The sequence below is a fragment of the Dipteris shenzhenensis genome, chromosome 25 (assembly GCF_047967505.1).
Source record: "Dipteris shenzhenensis isolate YYH24624 ecotype China chromosome 25, Dip_SZ_1.0, whole genome shotgun sequence".
Lineage (NCBI taxonomy): Eukaryota > Viridiplantae > Streptophyta > Polypodiopsida > Gleicheniales > Dipteridaceae > Dipteris > Dipteris shenzhenensis.
Window position 1 is genome coordinate 3,999,171 of NC_141620.1, and position 18,704 is coordinate 4,017,874.

At 39.5% G+C, this 18,704-nt stretch overlaps 1 protein-coding gene across 1 annotated transcript; it reads left to right on the forward strand.

The window, feature by feature from the left end:
• Window positions 1-14,663: 14,663 nt before the first annotated feature.
• LOC147885329 (uncharacterized) lies at window positions 14,664-15,598 on the forward strand. Its single transcript, XM_087396855.1, has 2 exons — window positions 14,664-15,088; window positions 15,217-15,598. Exons 1-2 carry the CDS (start codon window positions 14,667-14,669, stop codon window positions 15,359-15,361), a joined length of 567 nt encoding a protein of 188 aa, XP_087252981.1. The 5' UTR covers window positions 14,664-14,666; the 3' UTR covers window positions 15,362-15,598.
• The last annotated feature ends 3,106 nt before the right edge of the window (window positions 15,599-18,704 follow it).

Below are 18,704 nucleotides of genomic sequence, written 5' to 3' on the forward strand. Positions count from 1 at the left end.
CTCTTACTTATAAGCCTTGTGTAAAGTATCATGCCCATTAGGGATGGCCAAGTACACTGATGCATATTTTATAACACATGTTAAGAAATGAGAAAATATGCATGTCTAACTATGCAAATAATATCCAATGGGTACGATACTTTGTACAACGTGTAATGTCACTTACATTAACGCTTTTGCAAAGTATCATGGCCAATAGAGGCACACACATAAGGTAGAAGCATAGACATGCATACTTTCTTTTTGTTTCCTATTTTGAGGGATGGGTGCTTGTCAAGTCAATTATTTTAGAAGCAATTAAATTCTACTTTGCATTTCCATTGCTAATCTTTGTTTCTTTAAATACACAATTTCACTCTACATGCAGGTTCAGATATGGGATTGTCTATGAGAAATAAAGTGGTTGCCTTTGGGCAAATACTTGGTCTTGATCCCATGAGCTTTGCTAGTTGGCAGCTATGGATATTTAAAACTTAACAACCCATTGATCCATGAGCTTTGCTCCCAATGGGCATTAAAGGGCATCAACAGATTGTTAACTTTTTAATTAAACTTATTTTTTGTGCACCAATGGGCTATTAAGTTTCCAGTTGTGCATCAACGGGCTACAATAGAGTCTAATGAGTGTGGAAGAGATTTAGAGGCATAAGAAAACATATCTTATGCATCGTTTTCATAAAATGGTGTATCTTTACACCACCTCTATGTTGATAGTAACAACCCTTGGATTATCATGTACAAGTTATTTAATTTATTTACTACTCAAATAATAAATAATTACTACTCAAATAATAAATAACAAGATTTTTTAAAGCAAATAGCTAAGAAATTATTTAATAAATAATTAAGGAGGTATTTCGCAACAAAGATTATATAACAACTAGTTTGATGAATAATTAACAAATCATAAATTTTTAAAAATAGGTTAATTAGTAAATATTGTTAATAAGAAATTTAATTAATAGTTAATTAAGAAATTAATATGTACTTTGTGATTTCTGGTCATATGTTAATAATAACCCTCAATTTTTGAACTTCCCCTTTTTTCATCAAAACTTTCACTAGAAATTTGAGAATGTAGTCATGTTTGTGGAAAAGTGAGCTCATTTTTGACATCAAATGTGCATAATACTATACTACAAAAGATTTTTCCTTCCCCTCACATTCTCTTCACTACCCATACCTCTATTTTTGTTTCTTATGCAATAGTTGTGTGCATGTGAATATAAAAACATCCATTTTTTAGTGTACAAGGTGAATATGATGTGGAGGTGATCGGTTTCAAAAAAAGGTCCAAAATAAGAGAAAAAGTCCAAAAATTGTGAATACGGTATTTAAACTAGTGTTTGTTCCCCAATTTGGGGGCATTGTGGATGGTTAACGTTTAAAGAGACTAGATGCTTGAGAAGGAAAAGTTTATGGGATAGGTTGGAACTATATGTTTGTAGAGGCAATAGTTCTTTTGATGAAAATGTATTAATTAGTGGAAAAGGGAGGAGGGGAAGGGTGGGAAACCCAAGCACATGGGTAGAAAGAAGTGATTAATGAGGACATCGCTCTATTTATGAAGCGAGAAGTGTGCTCCTCTTTGATTTATGATGATAAAGATGATCTCCCCATTTTACCTAAGCTCGATCAATTGAATTTCTCCATTTCCAAATAAAGGCCTTTTGAATCAAGTTTCTCTTTAGTTCAATTTATAACACACTATTCAAAATTTTTGGACTTGTGTAAAGTCCAATTTGAGAAATGGACTAAAAAACAGTCCAAAAATTTTGAATATACTAGTAATGTTGTTTTTTGAACTAGATTTGACAACTCCAAACAAAAGATTTGGTGATTAAGTACTAAGAACATCAATGCATAACCAAATCTCTTACAGAGGTGGTCTACATAAACATCTTCATAACTTCTTATGAATTGAGCTACTATCACCTAAGAACATCAATAGATGACCAATTCTCTTAGAAAGGTGGTGTAAATAAACACCTTTATGTATAAGTGGTGTGCACACATCTTTATGACCATTTCTTTTAGAAAGGTGGTGTACATAAACCCCTTAGAAAGGTAGTGTACATAGATCCTTTTATGTGCAAGTGGTGTACATATACACCTCACTTGGTATTAAAAAACACCCTTAACTATAAAAATACATATACACCTCACTTGGTATTAAAAAACACCCTTAACTATAAAAATACATTGACATAAAGTTTAAAATAAACCATTAAGTATAAAATGGACCTCATAAACAATCTTTATACACAATAATGAGAGTAAAGAAATAAAAAAATTAGTTAACTTTTTATTAGATATTCGTTTTACATAGAAGTTCAAAACTTGCAAAGTTCAAAACTTGTGATTACAAAGCCGTCACCCATCATGTTCCTCAGTACCAATGTCCTCAATGCCATGCCCTTGACTACCAGGGTCCTGACTAATAGGCTGCTCTAAGACAGTACCAATGTCCTCAATGCGCCCTTGACTACCAGGGTCCTGACTAATAGGCTGCTCTAAGAATGGAGTCTCAGTAGCAAAGTTCTCAGTAGTTTGCTCTTCAATTCCAAGCACCTGACTAGTAGGCTGCTCTAAAGTCTCATGTGACCCAAGTTCTTGGTGAGTAGGGTGCTGGCTACTAGGTTCTTGACTAGTAGGCTGCTCTGGAGTCTGTAAGGTCATGGTTGAAGAACCATCTATGCCTCCCGGTAACTCCTCCTGGTCATGCTTTGCCTCATCCATACCTTCTTTGGGTAAGGCTTCCTTGCTTGATCCACTTGCATGTCCTTCACCCAAGATCAAAGGTGCCTTCCTCACTTTTAATTTCAAGGGAAGTGCTTCCACCTCTTTAGCCTTACCTTTTCCTATGACGTGCTGTACCACTACTTCTTGCTGCTGTGAGCCTTCCCGTATGATGAGTGGAACCTCCTTGACTCTAGTTGACAATTGATCACCGTTATTCTTTGTGCGGATTTCTTCTTGGCGTAAGTCATCGGATGCAGAGCTTTCATCCTCATCATCACCTGAGCTAGAATCATCACCCTCAGACTCACTACCCTTGTCTTCGACATTTTCCTCTACCCTCTTCTTTGACATTTTCCTCTTCAAAGAAGGTAGTGCAACTGTAATATGTGTCAAAGAACTCAATCTGATGGGGGGTATCAATGACATTTACATTTCTACCTTGGCGTAGCAATTTCTCAGCAGCAAAACCCATTCGATACAATGCTACTTCCCACCCATCATTCAGTAAATTCTTTATCATCGCTAGTATCACATCAGGATCCATCGACTTTCTGTAATACACCATTGCTGCATCAAGTTTAACCTTATTGTCCTCAAAGTAATGAAGCTCGAGAGTCAAAGGAATTTTGATTAGATTGCCACCACCCCTGGATAAGAAGCACATCAAGAAAGGCTGCAAGACTTGAATGGCAATGCCTTCCAAGACAGTCATATGATTACGTAGGACTATACCATGGTATACTTTTGAAAGTAAATACCCAAATGCAGATGTCAAACTCGCATACAAGGCATCCCTTTGTGATTCTGTCACGAACAAGACCAACGTTGATCTTTTCTTATCTGCCATAGGACCTTCTATGATAAACCGCACAAGTTCAACTATCTGTGACACTGCAAGGTCTTGCAATTCATCTATGAAAAATACACGGCTTCTCCCAAGCATGACCGCTCATTGTTATGAAATGCTCTATATCAATGCCATTGATGTGTGCAAAATTTGTATCATTCTCTGATAGCAAGATATCATAGGAGAAGCTGAATGGAGAACCATCATCTAAACCACCAATTGCTCTACCTTGGGCAGTGGACTGCAAGGCCTTTTTCTTGATGTCCATATATTCTGTCTCAACAATATTTGGCATTTTAGCTCTTAGATCCTTTGTTGGTGTGGCATCTGCATCCATTGAAGCCAACCACTTTCTAGCCCATGTCTTATCAAGGAGTTGACCTAGGCTAAGTGCTTTCTTCTTATCCACATTAATTCACTTGCCAGCTAACTCATCATCAGATTTCAATAAAAACAATAGTGCCGAGAGAGCAGCCTCACTTTGAATCATTCGGGTGACCACTTCATCCAAGTTGCTATGCTTGCTCTTCTTTCCAAAGAAGCAGTCACCGCTTAGGATCTTCTTGCATACTTCTTCTGTTATTGCATCTGGAACAAACCTTAATGCTCTCCACCAAACAATAGACATCGGTTTCATTATTTCTTTCCTCTGAGTTGTAGTGTGCTCTGGTGCCTCAAAGGATATCTTTCCTGTTTCATATGCTTGGCAAACATCCACTATGCTCTGAAACACTAAGTCCTCGCAGAAGACAATGCAAGTAACATCCCTGTATCTTGCAACGGCGGTGTTCAGATCCTTTGCCTCAACCTTATTACTTGGTATGCCTTGCGTATTGCTTACAACACCTTTCAAGCATCTATAGAACCGAGTCCTCTTTGCTAAGTACTCAGATGTAGGTCTCCTGCCCTTCACTGTTTGTGGCTTTCCATAGCCCACCCATAACTCCCTTGCCTTTATCAGGATCTTAGAAAGAGAAGAGCTTTTTTTCAACCTAAATGAAGTAGAATTCAACCTTTCTGATTCTAGAATGTACTTCGAGTCATCATTAAATATGCATACATGACAAATGACCTGTTGGAACTTTTCCATCCACTCAATGTATGGCACGTTTCCTTTTCTTCCCTCATCAAGGGCAATCCTGCAAGCTTCACAAAAGTGTTGCCCATCAATGGGCTCAAACCTGCATCTTTCCAAGAATCTATTCTTTGCCAGCATGTATCTCTTCTCGATGTCTGTCCCATATCGGCTTTGGTACAAAGACTCTCCACGAACAAAGTCACTCCTTCTAAAGTTCTCAAAAGCATCAAGAAAGTCCACGTGCTTTTGAAATGTGACATCAGGCAATGTAGGATCATCTTCTTGAAGTCTCTTAAACGCCATAGGACGAAGAGTGATATTAGTGGCAACTGGAGTTCTTGTTTTCCTCGTATCTTCATACAATTTGCATGCAAATGTCATATCTAGCTTTCTTTGATTTGTGAATAACGAAGCTCGATCAATAAGCATTGTGGCCACGCTGAATTGTGAAAATCCCCAAATGTACCCCTCATCCTCTGGAGGATGTAAGTCTGCCACACTTATAGAAAAGTCTGCGAGACTTGTATCTTCTTCTTGCGGATCCTCCTGATCATCACTATCCAAATTTACGCCTGGTTTTAAATAACTTGCACTTGAACGATCTACACGTGGAGTAGGAGTTATTTTTGCTCTCTTTCTGGGAATAGCTATGGAACTTGAATCTGCTCCACGATCACTCCTTGTTCTTGTAGTTGCAGTAGTCGATGGTGTAGGTACAGTTGGAGATACTGTAGTTACTGTTGCAGATATTGTAGTTACTCTTGCTGGAGATACCATAGTTATCGCCACAGATATTGGTGGTACAACTTGAGGGTTACATGTTATAGATGGCGTACTTACTGCTGCTGAAGGTACGACACCACCACTTGGAAATGCATTCCACATTTTCTTCAATGCTTCCAAGGCACTAAGTAATTCTTGGGATCCCTCAATTGAATCTGGTAAGGGCTTCAAGAAGTGCTTGTGCGTAACTCGTAACTTGTAGACCACATCGTCATTCTTCCCTTTGCACACAACTTCTATCAAATTGTTTTCTTTAATGTTGATGGTTGAGACCATGCCACCATTTCTTACTACCTTTGGAGAATATTTCACGCTTGACACATTCTCGGCAGTGATCACCAAAAAATACTTTGATTTACGCTCCATAAAATACCAAGCATGTTCAAGATATTTGAAAGACACCTTGGAACCAAAACTCGAAGCCATAGTTTTCTGCAAAGCAATCAAAAATAAAAAATGAGAATAACAATGATTTTCAAATTCAAAATATTAAAAAAATTGCTAATTAAATATTTAAATATTAAAAATTAAAAATTAATTAAAATTTTACAAGTTTAAATATATTTTTAAAAATATTTTTTAATATTTCTAGATACTATTTTTTAATATAATACTTTTTTACATAAATAATTTAATTCAAAATATTTTATAAACATAGATAAAAAAATTTAATTTCAAATTTCTAAAAATTTATTTGATTTTAAAAAATTTGATTTGATTTATTTGATTTTATTGTATTTATTAAAATTTATTTATTTATATACCTAAATATTTAATATTTAATTTATTTTTTTAAAAAAAAATTTAAAAAATTAAAAATTTTATTTATTTATTTAATTTTAAATTTTAAATTATTTTGTTTTATTTTAATTATTTATTTCTATATTTAATTTTTTTTTAGTTTTTTTTTTGAGCCACGAAGGACCCCCACTTAAGGAGAGGAGGGAATTACCCCCCAACCTGTTGCGTGCGCAACAGGTTGGGGGTTAATCCCCCGCCGTCCCCTCCCTCCCTCTCCCATCTGCCCGCCCCTCCCCTCTCCTCTCGCCTCCCCGTCTCTCCCCTCCCCTCCCGTCTCGGTTAATCCCCCACCCTCCCCTCCCCTCCTCTCCCATCTGCCCGCCCCTCCCCTCTCCTCCCGCCTCCCCGTCTCTCCCCTCCCCTGCCGTCTCCCCTCCTTGCCCCTCCCCTCTCCTCCTTGCCTGTCTCCCCTCCCTGCCCCTCCCGTCGTCCTTGCTCCCCTCCCCTCTCGCCTCCCCTCCCCGCCCCTCCCGCCTCCCCTCCCCTCCCCTCCCCTCCCTGCCCGTCTGCCCTCCCCGCCCCTCCGGTCCTCCTTCCTGCCCTCCCCCCCTCTCACCTCCCCTCCCCGCCCCTCGCGCCTCCCCACCCCCTCCTCATTGCGGGAGGCATCGGAGCCGCCCCTCCCATCCTCCTTCTCGCCCTCCCCTCCCTCTCGCCTCCCCTCCCCGCCCCTCGCGCCTCCGCACCCCCTCCGTGCTACGGGAGGCGTCGCGACGGGAGGGGCGGGGAGGGGAGACGAGCGGGGAGGGGAGGGGAGGAGAGGCGGGAGGGGAGGCGAGGGGACAGGCGCCAGGGGCGAGAGGGGAGGGGCGGGGAGGGGAGGGGAGAGGCGGGGAGGGGGGGGTTAACCCCCCCTCTCGCCTCCCCTCCCCTCCTCGCCCCGCCCCTCCCCCCTCGCCTCCCCTCCCCGACCCTCCCCTCCTTGGCCCTCCCCTCCCCTCTCGCCCCTCCCGCCTCCCCATCCCGTCCCTCCCCTCCCCTTGCCTCTCCCCTCTCTCCTCTCCTCCCCGCCCCGCCCCTCCCCTCTCGCCTCCCCTCCCCGCTCCTCCCCCGCCCCTCCCCTCCCCTCACCTCCCCCTCACCGCTCAAAGGGGAAGCGGGAGAAGAGGGGAGGGGAAGCGGGAGGAGAGGGAGGAAAGGAGGGGAGGGGAGGGGGAAGCGAGAGAAGAGGGGAGGAGAGGGGAAGGGAGGGGAGGGGAGGGGAGGGAGGAAAGGAGGGGAGGGGAGGGGGAAGCGGGAGGAGAGGGCAAGGGAGGAAGGGAGGGGAGGGGAGGGGAGGGGGAAGTGGGAGGAGAGGGGAAGGTAGGGGAAGGGCAAGCGGGAGGAGGGAGAGGATAGAGGAAAAGATGAGGGGAGGGGAAGGGAGGAGAGGGGAAGGGGGAAGCAGAAGGAGGGAGGGGGGAGGGGAGAGAGAAAGCAGGAGGAGAGGGGATGGGAAGTGGGAGGAGAGGGGAAGGGAGGGGAGGGAGAGGGGAAGGGAAGGGAGGGAGGGAGTACCTGGGTGGGGAGGAAAGTTGTGACAGAGAATGAGAAGTAGAGTTTTATAGGAAATGGATACCTTTTAGGTAAAGTCAACTTTTTTTAGTTTTTAAGGTTTTTTTAGTTCTTTTAGGTTCACTATAAGTAGAACGTTCTTCATTCTCTCTTTCATTCAAAGTTTATTCTTTCACACTTTACGCTTCTCTCTTATCAACCTCTTGCAGGATTCTCAAAATTTTCAAAATGTTGCAAGAGGTGAGTTCATTTCCAACCTATTGCATAAGCAAGAACTTTAAGAATCAAGTTTTTGTAAATTTGAATTTTTTTTCAAATTCGATTCTTTTCTTAAAAACTTGTTGCGTACGCAACAACTTCAAAAAACCATCTTTTGCATTAAATCTTTTTTCCCACAAATTTCCCTCTTTACCTTAAACTCTCACAACCTATTGTCACAAATTTCTCTCAACCTCAAACTCTCTCAGCCTATTGGACACACAATAATTTAAAAAAATAAAAAAAATCGAAAACAATCTATTACAAATTTCTCTCTCAACCTCAAAACCATTCAAACCTCTCTACCTATTGCGTACGCAAGAACTTCAAAACAAAATTTAACCATAATCTCTCCAAAAACTCTTCTCACGACACTTTATTAATATAAGAAATCCATTTATAATATTTTTGCTCCATAATATAATAAATTTTTATTAACGAATATTAAAATATAATTTTGCTAAAAATATATATTATTAATCTATAAATTAATATAAATATTATATAATTATATATATAAATACATTAATTAAAAAAATATAACAATGAAAATATTTTTGAATGGGAAGTCTTCTAGCATATGTGCTTTATATAATACTTATGCTTAAAACAATGAAGAATTAGTGAATGTATTTATAAGGTAGTTCTTAATATGAAAAATCTCTACAATATTACGTATTTGTAATGTAGTTCTTAATATGAAAAATCTCTACAATATTCTTCTTGCTATTAACTAGATATTAAATTTTAGTTTTAATAAAAATATACATTATTAACTTAAAAACTAATATAAATATAATGTAATTATTATATAAATTTAAATAAATATATAAATTATTAATATTATACATTAATAACATTTAAAATTATGTATATTATATACTAATAACCTTTAAATTTTAAAAAGGTATTCAATCAAAGAATTGAATTAATTTAAAAAATAAGAAAATATTAAAATTTACACAAGTATTTTTAGCATGTATGCTTTTCTTCCATGTGTATAATACTTGTTAGTCAAAGAATGAAGAATTAGATAATGTATTTGTAAGGTAGGTATTCAAAACCATAGAATCTGGAAGAGGTTTAGCATACTTGCTTACCTTTGTTACAATATGTAATACTTTGCAAAAGCCTTAAACAAAGTTTAAGGCTTTGTACAAAACTACAGTATCATTGAATCCATATCATTTTTCTACTTTAGCAACCACCAGATATCCATGGTATGAATCCATGATATGGGATACATATTTCTTATGAATATTTCTTATCACATACTTCTTCATTTCTTCTGATACACCATGCAGCATGAATGCAAGAAAATATGAATCAGTGTGCTTTTAGCCTATGTGCTTGTCCCTAATAAGTAGGATACTTTAACTAGGTAGACTTATAATTACTTAAAGTAAAGCCTTTGCAAAGGATCGTACCTAGTATTAGATATATCCAACCTGTTGCACAAATCAAGAAAATTGCACAAATCAAGAATTTTCTTGATTTGTGCAATAGATTGGATATACGGTTGGTTGGATAAACTTTAAACAATTAATACCAAAACATCTTAACCACCATAAATCCTAAACTTTAAACATTTAATTCCTAAACCCTAAATCCTAAACTCCTAAATAATAAATTCTAAACCCTAAACCCTAAACTCTAAATCCTAAATCCTAAATCCTAAACCTTAAACCCTAACCCTTAACCCTAAACCCTAAATCCTAATCCCTAAACCCGAACCCTAAACCCTAAACCCTAACCCTAAAATACAAACCCTCTTACAACAGGTTGGGGGATATATCCAACCTGTTGCACAAATAAAAAAATTATAAAAATCAAGAATTTTCTTGATTTGTGCAACATATTGGATATACGGTTGGGGGTGCACCCCCAACCTGTTGCTCAAGCAACAGGTTGGGGGATATATCCAACCTGTTCCACAAGTCAAGAATTTTCTTAATTTGTGCAACAGGTTAGATTGAGCAACAGGTTGGGGGATATATCCAACCTGTTGCACAAATCAAGAAAATTCCTTGATTTGTGCAATAAATTGGATATACCTTCCAACCTGTTGTAAGAGGTTGGGAGTGCACCCCCAACTGTTGCTTGAGCAACAGGTTGGGGGATATCCAACATGTTGCACAAATCAATAATTTTCTTGATTTGTGCAACAGATTGGCTATATTCCCCAACTTGTTACTCAAGCAATAGGTTGGCAGATATATACAACTTGTTCTACAAGTCAAGAATTTTCTTGATTTGTGCAACAGGTTGATATACCCCCCAACCTGTTACTCAATATATCCAACATGTTCCACAAGTCAAGAATTATCTTGATTTGAGCAACAGGTTGGATATATCCCCCAACCTGTTGCTCAATCCAACTTGTTGCACAAATTAAGAAAATTCTTGACTTGTGGAATAGGTTGGGTATATCCCCCAACCTGTTGCTCAAGCAACAGGTTGGGGGTGCACCCCCAACCGTATATCCAATCTGTTGCACAAATCAAAAAAATTCTTGATTTTTGTAATTTTTCTGATTTGTGCAATAGGTTGGATATATCCCCCAAACTGTTGCTTGAGCAACAGGTTGGGGGATATATTCAAGCAACAGGTTGGGGGATATATCCAACTTGTTGCACAAATCAAAAAAATTAAGCAACATGTTGGGGGATATATCCAACTTGTTGCACAAATAAAAATTTTTACAAAAATTAAGAATTTTCTTGATTTGTGCAACAGATTGGATATACGGTTGGGGGTGCACCCCCAACCTGTTGCTTGAGCAACAGGTTGGGGGATATCCAACCTGTTGCACAAATCAATAAATTTCTTGATTTGTGCAACATGGTTGGGGGTGCACCCCCAACCTGTTGCTTGAGCAACAGGTTGGGGGATATCCAACCTGTTGCACAAATCAATAATTTTCTTGATTTGTGCAACAGATTGGATATATCCCCCAACCTGTTGCTCAAGCAATAGGTTGGGGGATATATACAACTTGTTCTATAAGTCAAGAATTTTCTTGATTTGTGCAACAGGTTGATATACCCCCCAACCTATTACTCAATATATCCAACCTGTTCCACAAGTCAAGAATTTTCTTGATTTGTGCAACAGGTTGGATATATCCCCCAACCCGTTGCTCAATCCAACCTGTTGCACAAATCAAGAAAATTCTTGACTTGTGGAACAGGTTGGATATATCCCCCTGGGGATGCACCCCCAACCGTATATCCAATCTGTTGCACAAATCAAGAAAATTCTTGATTTTTGTAATTTTTCTGATTTGTGCAATAGGTTGGATATATCCCCCAATCTGTTGGTTGAGCAACAAGCTGGGGGATATATCCAACCTATTGCATAAATAAAAAAAATTCATTAAATTTTGGTTGTATTTTAGGCTTAGGATTTAGGGCTTAGGGTTTAGGATTTAGGATTTAGAAATTAGGGTTTAGGATTTAGAGTTTAGGGTTTAGGATTTATTATTTAAGAGTTTAGGATTTAGGGTTTAGGAATTAAATGTTTAAAGTTTAGGATTTGCGGTGGTTAAGATGTTTTGGTATTAATTGTTTAAAGTTTAGGATGTAGGGTTTAGGTTTATTGCCTTCTCTACTAGTTTTGATATAAAAGTTATTAAGTAATAATAAGCTCAATGATTATTTATTGTGTCTTTTTTTGAGTTGCTAATCTTCTTTTGTACATAAAACAGGTATTCACCTTAACAGAGGGTATGGATGTGGTGTTATATAAGAAGAATGAAGTGGTGGCTTTTGGACGAATTCATAGTCTTGATCCTATGAATGTGTATCATTTCCAACGTTGTGGTGAGAGAAGATGTGTAGTGATAATCACCAACATTGTAAATCATGAAGTACATTTAAAATATCCACATGGAGACTTTGAAACATTGGGAGATATCTTACAATGTGGCATATTTGATATGCAAGCACACAGAATGCTCTGGGACCAAGACGAAATTGTTCCAAAGACATACTTTCAAGATATCAAGAAAACTTATTTTGAGGGGGAAAAAGTAGAGATGTTATCTTGCTCTGGAGAAGTTTTAGCAATTGGCAACTTTAAGGTCTATGCTCAGAGTTTTCTCTGTATAGTGGAGATAATTAAGTTGACTAGTACAGGTGTCATTCAAAATGCAATGGATAGTACTTCACATCTAGACGTCCATAATACTATGTCTCATCTACAAGTTCATAGTACTTGTAAATGGGGGTTAGCTTTCTTGAAATCAAGTTTGCCCAAGACAGTTTCCTTCAATGTCATGGAAGACACAATAGAATATTATCAGAAGAAAAGGACTATAACACAAATGGGATCCAAATTGATAAGAAGCTATAGTAGTGATTAAGAGTATCATAGTGGCACGCTCACAGATATTGAGGACATTATAGTAACAGATGTTGATGTAGAAAAGGTTTCTTATGTTGCAAGTGACTCAAATATACTCACTGGTATAGAAGACTTGTCTTGTGTTGCAAGTGACTCGAATAGGCTCACTGGTATAGAGGACTTGTCTTGTGTTGCAAGTGACTCGAACAGGCTCATTGGTATAGAAGACTTGTCCTGTGTTGCAAGTGACTCGAATAGGCTCACTGATATAGAAGACTTGTATTGTGTTGCAAGTGACTCAAACATGCTTACTGATATAGAAGACTTGTCTTGTGTTGAGAATAATAAGATGGGACCACAAAGAAAAATACATGCAAAGATTGATGGGATAAGTGATGCAATAATAGGAATTAATGATATTAGTGACAATGATCATGATGTTACTACTTGAACGTAGGGCAAAAGGGGCAAAGAATCTGAGACTTGTCATGTTGTTCGTAATATTGTTGCTAGCATGCCAGAGAATATAGATGGGAGAATCTTGAGTTACAAAGGAGAAAGAGTTCAACCATAAAATTCAAGAGGCATTGGCAACAAATTGACATCAATGAACATGTCTACCAGATTGCCATTTCCAAGATATTATAAGGAATCAAATAATTCTCAATCCCACATATCATTTGATTATAGAGATGAAGATTCAAGGGAAATGGATTCGAGGTTTGACGGGCTTATAACTGGAAAATGCAAGACACTATTTGCAAAAAGAAAGTATGTGACTATGAAGAGGCGAAGAATCATGGCATCAATTACAGAATCAAAGAGACATGTAATGTTATCCGAGGAGAATATGGAAAGGATGCTTATGCGAGCTTGTTGCAAGAGACTTTGCATGATTAGAGCTTTATGGTATGAACCAAAGCCATTGAAAAATCTCTCGAGAAGATATACAATAAAACAACTATATGAGGGATGCTTGTAAAAGAAACGTGAATGGGTCCCAAATAATGAGGGATTAACAGAGGTGGAAGTCAGTAGCATTATTCATTGCTGGAAATCGAGGACACGAAGTTTTAAAAAGAAGCATGGATACAATGTTGAAAAATGTATCATAATCCCTGATCCAAGTCATGTCCATATTAAACATCATTTGGCAAGACTTGACCCATCAAGCGCAAATACATTACATGACTCTGATGACTCTGAACGAGATTCAGATGCATAAGATAATGTTTTGTATGCTTTTTTCCATACAAATGGTGTATCTATACATCACCAATAAAATAATGTATTATATGCTTTGTTTTAAAAAAAAAGGGTGTATCTATACACCACTTATATATTGAATTCAACAAACTCTTTAAAAAAAAAAAATGGTGTATCTATACACCACTTATTTGTTGAATTAAGCAAACTCTTTTCATATGGTGTCATATTTTCACTTTATCAGTATAGTGTTAAAATTGAACTGGAGTTAGGAGACTACTGTTATTATTATTATAGTTATTGGATGGGGACACCATGCACAAGTTTGGGAATTATAGCTTCATTGAGCCATATATTTTTTTATTAGAGGTCACCACTTGACTTTTTAGCTTAATAAGGCTATATTTGTATATAAGTGACCCATTTAGTGCTCTAAAAAACCCAATTTTTGAGCTCACTAAGTGAAGTTGAGTGGAGAGCATATGCTCCCAAAAAAAGTTCAAACCACGATAGAAAGTCCAAAAATTTTGAATAGTGTGTTTTATATGTATGCCTTTTGATTCGAGTTTCTCTTTAGTTTAATTTATATGTATGGAATATTTTGTTGATATTAAAGGCCTTTAAAGGGAAGTCTAGAGTAGAAAACTAATGGAAGAATTAGGAAGTTCTTTTGTAAAGGAGTTGCAATCCAATTCAAGTACTTTGGAATTTTGTATATGAGATTAGCATCTTTCAAGCCGGCGAGGTGTCACATGGAAGCGACATATGGAGGCATCGAGGGACGACGCTCATCGAATCGAGCGACAAAGCTTTTTGTGGAGTGGGGTTCACGTTGACAAAGAAATGAACTGTCCTAGGATAACGATCATCCCATGATAATCAAATCACTAGCGTCCAGCTCACTGCCACCAGTTCTTTAATAGCTTGACGAATTCAAACTTCAAAGTAGCTGCGGTGCGTGGAGGTGCCTCAAGCGTCAACGCCATGCAACAAAATCAGAACCCTTCGAATCTTTCCTAGCAGCCCGCTTGACCTGCTCTTCCATTCTCCTGACGCTTTATATCGACTTGCAAGTTCCAACGAGTACTTCAGTTTGCCTTTTAGATTTTGGCCATGGATTCAACTGTTTGGATGACTAGTATGGCTGCCCTTCTATTGTCTGTTGCCGCAGTGTCTTCTTCTTTCCTCCCATATGAACAGGAGTTGATCTCCTTCGCTATTCCTGAATCGATCGAAGTGCCTTCGGGTCAAAAGTTGCATGAAAGCTACTACGCGGTGGGACTGCAGCACTACCGCTACAATGGATCTTCGTGGGTTTTATACAATGCCACGGCAAATCTTTCCAAGAAACCCAACGGAACGGTCATTGGACAGCATTTCTTCTTGCCATACCCCGATGCCAGAGGAGGGCAACCGTCTTGGGAGACGTACGAGCCACAGAGCTTAGTCACAGCAAAAATCTTGACACAAGTCTCAATCGACCCAAGCACCATTACGTGGAGCTTATTTGAAACTACGAACGTGAGCGGAAGCAAGTAAGAAACGGAACACGCAGACTCTCTCTCTCTCTCTCTCTCTCTCTCTCTCTCTCTCTCTGTGTCGCTTTTTTATTTAACTGATCAGTAATAAACCGACAACATGCCTTTCTGCACGATGGTTTCAGGAAACTCCTGGGAGCAGTGACATATTTACAGAGACTTTTCGCGAAGGGTGGTCTACCACCATCCAGTTCAGAGGGAGCTCAAATAGGCGATACCCATGCAACTCCATATTCTATTGTTTATGCCTACTACGTGAAAGGCAATTAAGAAATCTGTGTCCGCATGAATAAGGCGATGTAAGCACTGGAAACATTGAACTTATCGTCATTGTGTCATAGAAACTGATTGCATCCAGAAATTAAGCTTCAACGTCTGTTGCAGTACACCCGATCCGGATTGAAGACTGCAAGGGAGCTTGAGAGTGAATGCAGATGCTTAAACACGATCTTGCATGGGACCATGTGCTTCGAAGGATTGAAACCATTCGGTCACATTCTCTTGTAACGGCGCTGTCAAAGTAGAACTTTGAAACGCTCTACGGTTAAAGCATAGGACGAAGTCTTTTTTACTTTAAAAAGAAATTCTCAATTGATGATTTTGTAATAACATAGGAGTCCGATGTAAATCATGTCTGCATGCACCATGGATCGGTATATCATGTGAGAAATCTTCTCTAAGATACTCAAACCAAGACTTCATATTGAGTATTTTCAAGCAATTAACAAAAATTGAAACTATTGTTAGCTAAAATAATGTATCATTGTGAACTAAAATAATGTTGAATATCGAAAAGAGCACATGATCGTGTTTTGTTGATGAGAAGATTGGGAGTTCATCAGAATTGATGTTCTGATATATACCATCTAAGAATTACGTGATCACAAGAAGGTAAGCAGGAAATTCGGATAAGCAATTGAGAACGGGAGAGCAGATAATGCGAATACTGTATTGAGAATAAGAACGTCGGTGAAGCCATACATAGGCACAGGTTATAATTACTGTCCCGACAGCAGTCACACAATTTAATTTAAAGTGCTTAGGACTCCTACATTGCTTAGTTTAAAGTCCGACTCCAGCACAACGCCTATCCCGTCTGTTCAACGAGCTAACGGTCTCTGAGCATAAGCAATTCAACAGCTTTCAATAGAGCTACAGCTACGGCCTCCGATAGCTGGGTGGCTTCTATAATAGCACCAAGGCAAGGCCAGAACCACGCCATATCTGTTCACGGACCTGCACCGACGGACAGAACTCCTGCAACAAAGCACGTGGCTCAGCTGTAATGACCAACGAACACAGCGTGTCGCCCAACTCTCGCATACAGCGACTCCTTCTGCTAGCAGACCCTCACGTCTCTCTGCCAGCGCTCCAGCGCTCTAGCGACCTCAACACCTCTAGACGCCCAACGATCTGCACATGACTGGCTCCCGACTGTTCTAGTTGCATGCAAAGCGCTGAAGCCGTGTCGATAGACGCCGTTTGGCTCGCTGGAAGGTTGGAACGGATCAGACCAAGCACTCCCACAGACGGTCACGAGCTACGATCGGCTCAACGACCAACCTCCAGGCTCACGGGCTCTTAGCTCCTAGCGCCTCTCCAAACGGACTTTCAGAGCGACGCTCACGACCATCACCGGCTCCTCAACTCAGCGACAGTAGCGCAGTTAGCACCCGCGACTCCATCTGTGCACAAACGCCACACCGCGAACAACAACGATCTCCGGACGCCTCGACGGGATTCTACGGAATGTTTTTAAGATTCCGTGGAATCCTAAAGATTCCGAGAGCTCGACACGTGGCAACCTATCCACATGTCAACACAACCAAGGCTTGGTGTAGAGGGAGCCACGTGGCACCTGATCTGCCACGTCATTGGGCAAGCCTATCCTCCATGTCATCACGGTCAGGGAGTGCCACATCACCTTATCCTACCAACTCATCACCTCATCTACCACCTCAGCACAGTGCCCAGTCCGCACTGCCAGCAGGGGGTCAGTGCCACATGGCAATGCGGAGGTAGGCACAATAACCTCTCCAGTGGCACACTGTGCACTGCATGTGAACCCAGCTGACACCTCAACACTGATTCTCAAGCACACATCAGAGAATAAAAATCGCTACTTGTTTGCATTTTTATCGCTCTTGGTGGCACGAGGGACCTTCAAGATGATACAGCTGGGATTTCTTATGGTGGGCCATACACATGAGGACATTGATGCCATGTTCAGCAAACTCTCTGAGAAGCTCAGGACAAGCATGACTTTCACTTTCCCACACCTAATGCATCATTTTCAAATGTGTCAATCTTCAAGGCCCACACCATAGGTTCTTCCAAGAATTATGTTTTTCAATCCTAGGATTCAACTACATCTAGTCTTTATAAATAGTTTTTTTTAATATAATAATCATTTGATGGTAAGTGTTGTTCATATATTCTTGTACCTTCTTGAGGGGTTCTACTCTAATGTTAACACACACATAAATATTGCCATCAGGGTTTGGCCACCTTGATTCCTTGAATACATGACTAACACTACATCTTATGACTATTCTTTAGATGGCTCTATAGTGGCACACTGATCTTTTGGATCCATACTCTGAGAGTCTTCCCATTCCTAGTCCTATGGTACAAGCTACTCTTGCTCTTATCGATAATAAAGAGATTCATAAGAAGATCATCGAGCATGATTTAAGAAGATCATCGAGCATGATTTGGTGGCAAAGGAATTAGCTAATAACACGCTATTACACACTCTTGGCATTGACGAATGGACATTGGTCCTTGCTACTAGCCGAAAGAGTACAACTAAAGGCCATTCACTCCTTTAAAAAATGGAGACTATGATTGATGAAATCATTTCTAATGATGATATCAATGTTCGTCATCATGAAGAAATGCTTCCTAACATTGAAAAAGCTCTATCTTCTACCAAATACCATAAGTCACTACAAGGCTTCCATGGTTCAAAAAAATTGCTCTTTCCTCATCTGAACAAGAAAAGTTGGATAATTTCTCCAACTTACTTATTACTTTAGTGGAACAGGTAGCAAAAGATAATCTCATCACTCCGCAAGGATCATCTTTTATTCCAACCATGCTAGCTAGGGAGGTGGAATTTGATGTGTCTCATGAGACTCATCAAAATAAAATGTGGACACTTAACAATTTGAATCTATTGGCACCTTTGAGCATAAATATCCTAAAAGTTTAGGGCTTATTTTCGAATGTGGAAATGGAAAGATGCAAACAAGCATCTCATTAACGGCTTTAAAAAGGTTATCATTCCTTGTGCACTAGCGCTATCTAGAATGGATGCAAGGAAATGTTCTAACTCCAAAGTCCTACTGCTAGTTCATGGAGGCTTTAACTCCAACATGAAAAGGGTGGCAAATTACATATCCCTTTGGTGGAACTACTCATGACCATTCCTTAGGTGTGCTTGTGTAGTTGACAAATGTGGGGGCTCTGTCATTTGGGTAGACCATGTTATTTGGTATATTGTGAATCACCTAGATTTCTTTTACCTTGGTATGAGTTTAGCAGCATCTTTTACTGCATTCTTCATATGGTTGAATTGACCTACAAAACCCATAGTTGAAACTCTTATCAC

Bases quoted from the DNA above. Each gene is read 5' to 3' on its own strand.
- LOC147885329 (XM_087396855.1), top strand. From the start codon at position 14,667: ATGGATTCAACTGTTTGGATGACTAGTATGGCTGCCCTTCTATTGTCT. The intron at 15,089-15,216 runs GTAAGAAACGGA...CGATGGTTTCAG, and splicing joins ACGAACGTGAGCGGAAGCAA to GAAACTCCTGGGAGCAGTGA.